We start from the raw sequence: 6,000 nt of genomic DNA on the forward strand, positions 1-6,000 counted from the left end.
GCTCCCCCGCGGTGTTTCGAGGCCGCCATCGAGGGTAGAAGCAACCCGATCTTCACGCAAGTGGGGCGGGGCTCAGCAGAGATGAAGAGGCGATCAGATCTATTGCAGGCGGCCTTGAAGGGTGAAACACACGGGAGACAGAGGCTCTGAATCCATCGGAACTCAAAAGCCTTAGCTAAATAGCCGGAATCGACGGAGAGCCGTTGTGGCTCCCAGTCCCAGGCTCGCATCTTGCACGCAACATAGACGCCAGTTTACGCCTCCCACCCCAGCGCTCTGTTCTCGTTCATCCGACTCTCCAGATGCTCATACCCCAAGCTTAATCCAGTCCTCGACCTAGAACCCTATGCGGATCTCCTACAAACGCTTCAGACCGAATCGATCATGCGCCTTGCCGCGCCCGTCCTCGCCTTCAAATCTTGCCACCAATATGTCTGCCTGGTCCGACTCCGCTTCGATTTCAACATCAGCGATACGTATATGAAGTCCAGAGTTCAATGGTTTATAGCAATCTAAGAGACCGGTCATTGGCCTAAAAGTCCTAGGAAGGAATTCGTTTCTGGCAGCGAAGTGCCCAGGGCGCCGACTCAGGCAAGCTGTGCCGCAAAATAAGACTGCGTAATAGACGGTGCCTAGCACATTGTCGGGGGCGGGGGCACTCTGGAACGTGAAAAGCTGGAGAGAAAGGCGCCCCGTTGAATACATGGACGAAAAGGAATTGATAGGGACACCACCCTTTTTACTCTAGGCACAAATTTATGCGGATTATGATTTCACGTGGTTTATTTCCGCCGTATTTGATCATCCTGTCCTGCCATGGCCACACGGACAAGAGGCCTCGGGATGCGCCGATCACATACCAATGAGATCCGGTCAGCTCTTTCCGTCCTGCTTCGCGGCACGTGATGTCAAATAGCCTTGGCGCAACTGCGAAAAGGGGATCGGAGTTCCAAAACTGGGTTTATAAAGGGAGAACTGCTATCGAAATCAGACCAAGATCCATCAACTTTTTTCAAATTTAAATCATCTTCGCTAGCGGTTGCATCCGGATCACTGCTCGATGTTGCCATCCACAAAGTTAAACCGTCGTCTGCTCCATGGCGAAATTACGTATTCTGCTGCAAAAGAACTCGAAACTAATGTCTTGCATTCGTTGGGCTTTTTGGACCAGCAGAATAAATATTTTGAAGATTTACTCCGGAAGAGCCATGTCATTGAAGCTGTGGTGGCACACCATCTCAACTTGGTTTCCACAGGCTGCCACGTTGCGGATCCAAAGGAGTGGCTCTCCGGAACCTTTAATGTTTGCATCCCAATCTATGTTGATAACAAACAGGATCCCAGTTTTCTTCTCCGTCTTCCACTGCCACACAGGCTGGGAGAGAATGTCAACCCAGGAAACGCTGATGAGAAAATCCTTTGTGAAGTTGGCACCTATATCTGGCTCCAGCACAACTGCCCTGAAGTCCCTACCCCGCGACTGCATGGATACGGGTTATCAAATGGACAGAAGGTAGGTGCGCCACCTTTTTGTGGCCGGCTTTCGCTAATAATTAGTTTACTGCTCTCAAAAACCTTCCTTTCTTGACTCGTTTCGTGGAATTCTTCCGCCACCACTTTTTAACTTTCCTTGGGTACCCAGTCCCATCCAAATATGTCGCTCACAAGAGCAAGTTGAGAGAGTCATTGGGAGTCGGATATCTCCTGATTGAATACATTGATACGTCACGTGGCAAAATGCTGTCTGAGTCGTGGGACCAAGGACGGCACAATGCTCAATTACGAACGAACCTTTTCCGAAGCCTGTCTGATATCATTCTGGCTGTTGCACGTACTCCTCTACCGAAGATTGGTTCTTTCATTGTGGACGAAAAAGGTTTTCTGAAACTAACGAACAGGCCCCTTACCCTTGAAATTCAGGGTCTTGAAAATGAGCATATTCCTGTGGATATCCCGCGCGAGTTTACGTATTCCACCGTAGACGCCTACATCAATGACATCCTTGCTTTCCATGAGAGCCGCCTCCGTCACCAACCTAATGCGGTTAATGATGTTCAAGACTCTTTATTCCAAATGGCTGCTCTAACGGTGATGAGAGCTGTTCGACACATATTCTTTTGCCCTGAACTTCGCCGAGGCCCATTTTTCATGAGCTTTACAGATCTTCATCAAAGCAACATTTTTGTCGATGATAAGTGGAATATTACGTGCCTAGTTGACCTCGAATGGGCCTGTTCTCGTCCAGTGGAAATGATTCATCCTCCGTATTGGTTGACAAACCAATCTGTCGATGGGATTAATCTTGGCGAATACGAGCGCCTTCACAAGGAATTTATGCAAGCTTTCGCAGAACAGATGCTAAAACATCCTCGTCAATCTGGGGGACAACTCCATTCCATACTCCAGGAAGGATGGAACAAAGGCACGTTTTGGTACGCCCTTGCACTTGATAGCCCGACTGGACTTTTTCGAATCTTTTACGACCACATACAACCGCGATTCTCAAAAGATCATATAAATGATGCAGCATTTTTCCGGATCACTATGGATTACTGGACTATCAATGCAGCCAAATTTATCCAGCAAAAAGTGAAAGACAAAGAACAGTACGATCAGCTATTGCTCGAAGCTTTTGAACAATCTTCCCCGGATCGGCCCATGTATCAATAATACCAGTCACCTTCCTCCTGTTGCCCCGTGCCGCTGGGTACCTCCACCCTCACTGCTACCCTGATCATTTTCGCGAGCTTGCAGATCTCTTGCTGCAGTGTCAAGAGATGCCAGCGCATTTTGGATTCGTTTCTGCTGGGCGCTTCTCCCTGATGAAGAAAGTTGGTTAAGGGTTTTGGGGTCGCCTTTAATGCCCACTTTCGCTTCTTCAATGGTAGCATTATAAGACGAGTCCGACCGGCGATCGGCCATTTTCTAAAACCTTGAGTAATGTTAGCATGGATCTTCCTGTTTTCCTCTCTTTCTTAATTGTAGCCTAGTTACATACTCTGAATTGCTGTTCGTCTGAGCCAAGTAGGTTTGAGGACTTGGATTTACGCTTGGGGCAGTTTGATTGGTTTATATATATTTTCTGGCGGCGAAGAAGCAATCCTTGTCTGAGCTTTCCTTGGGTCCATGGCAGAGTAAAATATGTCAGGTTCAACAGTGTCTGCAAAGTCGTGGTGCAAGTAGCCAGGGATGGGGTTCCTAGCGCTGCTGAAGTGCCACATATGATATCTCTGGGAATATAAAATCCAACAGATCACTGGATCAGCACTGTATGAATTTGGGTGCTTGTACTCCGTATTGGCCAGGAATAAAGTGGGTGCGACAGTGAGTCAGGTGAAGGCATCGCAACGCTATTCGGCAAGCCAATTAAAACTGACTCTTAGTTCATTAGCAGACGCTAACATCTTTCACGGTGAACTCGGACACACAGTGAACTCGGACACTTTTGCACATGACATAGTCTGATTTTTCAGCACCAATCAAATCTCACAGTCTTCATCATCATACATTCATTTCACAGCAAAAATGAGCACAAACAGACTGGTTTTGGCTGCTTCAGCAGTACAGAATCAAGAATTAAGTCAACAGAGAGCTGCTACATTATATGATGTTCCTCTTTCAAGTTTAAATGATCATATTTCTTGTCATATGAATAAAAAGATAGCTGATTCAAAGAAACAAAAATTATTAGTTTCTGAAGAAGCTGCTGTTGTGAAATGGATTCTTTCTATGGATAAACATGGCCTTCCTCCTCAACATTCTACTGTATGAAGCATGGCAGATCTTCTTCTTGAGAAATAGGGAGATAGAATCCCAAAAACTGTTGGACAAAACTGGACAACAATCTTTGTGAAACAACATCCTGAGCTGAAGTCTAAATTCATACAAAAATTCACCTACAAACAATCTCTTTGTGAAGATCCAAAGATTATACAGAAGTGGTTTGATTTAGTGAAGAAGATTATGGAGGAATATAAGATATTGCCTGAGGTTGTGTACAATATGAATGAGATTGGATTTGCAATGGAAATGATTTCTACTTGCATGATTGTCAATAATTCTGAAAGAAAAGATTGTTCAAAGTTACGGCAGCCAGGAAATCAGGAATAAACAACAATGATTAATGCAGTTAATGCATCAGAATGGGCTCTGGCTCCTGTAGTTATATTCAAGAGAAAGAATTCTTCTTTGTACAAAGATGAAGTTTTCTTACCATCAGATTGGACTGTGAAATCTAGTCCAAATGGCTGGACAACAGATGAGCTTGGGTTCTTTTGGATCAAGAAGATTTTCAACAAGCAAACCCAACATTATACAAAGAGCTGATATTGACTGCTGATTATAGACAGTTATGGAAGTCATGCTACTTCAGAGTTTGACTTCTTCTGCATGAAGAATCAGATTATTCTTCTCTACATGCCTTCTCATTCTTCACATCTTTGTCAGTCATTAGATGTGAGCTGTTTTGCTTCTTTAAAGCAATCATACAGACAGCTTGTTGAGAATCAAATTTGATGTGGGATTAATCATATGAATAAGATGGACTTTCTGTCTTTATATTCTCAAGCTCATGGCAGCACATTCTCTGAGCAAACCATACAAAATGGATTCAGAGCTACTGGATTGATTCCATATGATTCATATGAAGTCTTGTCCAAACTCCCACCATCCACTCTCTCTCAATCTAGCATCTCTCATAGTTCTCTAAGCTCTTGGACTCCTTGAATCCCAAACAATACCAATGATGTTTGAAGACAATCTGCCAGACTCCAGTATTGACAACAGCTTCATACAACACCTGTCTCAAGTCCAACCAATCAATTTATGGATAGACTCTTCTATAACTATGAGAAGCTCATGGTTGAGAATGTCCTGCTTATACAAGAGAACATGGAGCTTTGTACAGCCAATGGGAAACAGCAATGGAAGACAAGAAGAAGCACATATGTTCCTCAGGGAGGTGCAGCAAGGCATGTACAGGAAGATAATGAAGAACCTGTGCAAGAGGCTTGTGACTCTGTTCAAGTAGCTGGTGTTACTGTATGTAGTGAAGAATAGACTAGCTTGTTTGACAATCTCATAACATTTTTCTTTTCTTCTCTCTTCTTTCTTCTCTCTTCTCTCTTCTTCTCTTTCTCTTCTTCTCTTCTTCAACCCATCATTACATCAAACATGTATGTACAAAGCTTTATACAAAGCTCAGGTAGGTCAATGCATCAATGGAATATGAAGCTAATCAATTCTTCGTACAATATACAGCGCTCTCCGTTCTTGGTCTCTCTGGCCCCCAGGGTCCCAGGACACCATACAAAGAAATAATGATGACCCTGTGCAGGAAGATGGTGAGAACTCTGTGCAGGTGACAGGTGAAGACTTTGTACGAAGGTGTGCCCCCAAACACTGCAGCATATGCCAAGCCCTTGAGCATACTGCCTGTACATGCCCTCATCATGGTTAGCAGTGGGCAGCTAATTGGTTGGGTCATGATTGGAAAAGTTTCTCCACAAACAACAGACAATGACCTTGAAAATCTCTTCAGCGGTATTGCTCTGCCGGATAAGGAATCAGGAGAAAGGTGTCACCATCAGGTTTGGAGAGCTGTATCCGCTCTGCAAAACAAGTCCGTGATACCAAAATTTGATATCAAAAAGTTCAAAGATTGGCTATTGGATTATGCCAATCAGTGGCTGGCCAAGCCTGATCCACGCACTGTTCATGATTATAGAGACAAGCTAGTTGCGCGAAGTGTTTCCTGGTTCATCATAGTCTCCAAAGAATTTGTTCTGCCATGAGCTCATCCACATATGAAGGAAGCTTAAGTTTGATTCTCTCATGCCACTCTGGCACCTTAGACAGGCACTCTGGATATAGAAGCATTAGTTTCTGAATTCAATGACTTGCCAAAAAAGAAGTAAGAGTTACTGTTGGTTTGGGGTTGTTCATCTCTCAATTTATCACCCTGCGCTTGAGTGTTCCCTGAAACATGCTCCAACATCTGTA

At 44.4% G+C, this 6,000-nt stretch overlaps 2 protein-coding genes across 2 annotated transcripts; one reads left to right on the plus strand and one right to left on the minus strand.

The window, feature by feature from the left end:
• Nucleotides 1-1,363: 1,363 nt before the first annotated feature.
• Nucleotides 1,364-2,670, plus strand: D8B26_002869 (uncharacterized protein; the record flags this gene model as incomplete). The annotated part of the gene is made up of 2 exons (XM_003068822.2): nt 1,364-1,513; nt 1,558-2,670. Exon 2 carries the CDS (start codon nt 1,738-1,740, stop codon nt 2,668-2,670), a length of 933 nt encoding a protein of 310 aa, XP_003068868.2. The 5' UTR covers nt 1,364-1,513; nt 1,558-1,737.
• Nucleotides 2,465-3,338, minus strand: D8B26_002870 (uncharacterized protein). Its single transcript, XM_066123979.1, has 2 exons — nt 2,999-3,338; nt 2,465-2,932 (listed from the first exon to the last, which is right to left on the minus strand). Exon 2 carries the CDS (start codon nt 2,920-2,922, stop codon nt 2,677-2,679), a length of 246 nt encoding a protein of 81 aa, XP_065980054.1. The 5' UTR covers nt 2,923-2,932; nt 2,999-3,338; the 3' UTR covers nt 2,465-2,676.
• Nucleotides 3,339-6,000: the final 2,662 nt, after the last annotated feature.

Source organism: Coccidioides posadasii, chromosome 2 (genome assembly GCF_018416015.2).
Source record: "Coccidioides posadasii str. Silveira chromosome 2, complete sequence".
Taxonomy (NCBI): domain Eukaryota; kingdom Fungi; phylum Ascomycota; class Eurotiomycetes; order Onygenales; family Onygenaceae; genus Coccidioides; species Coccidioides posadasii.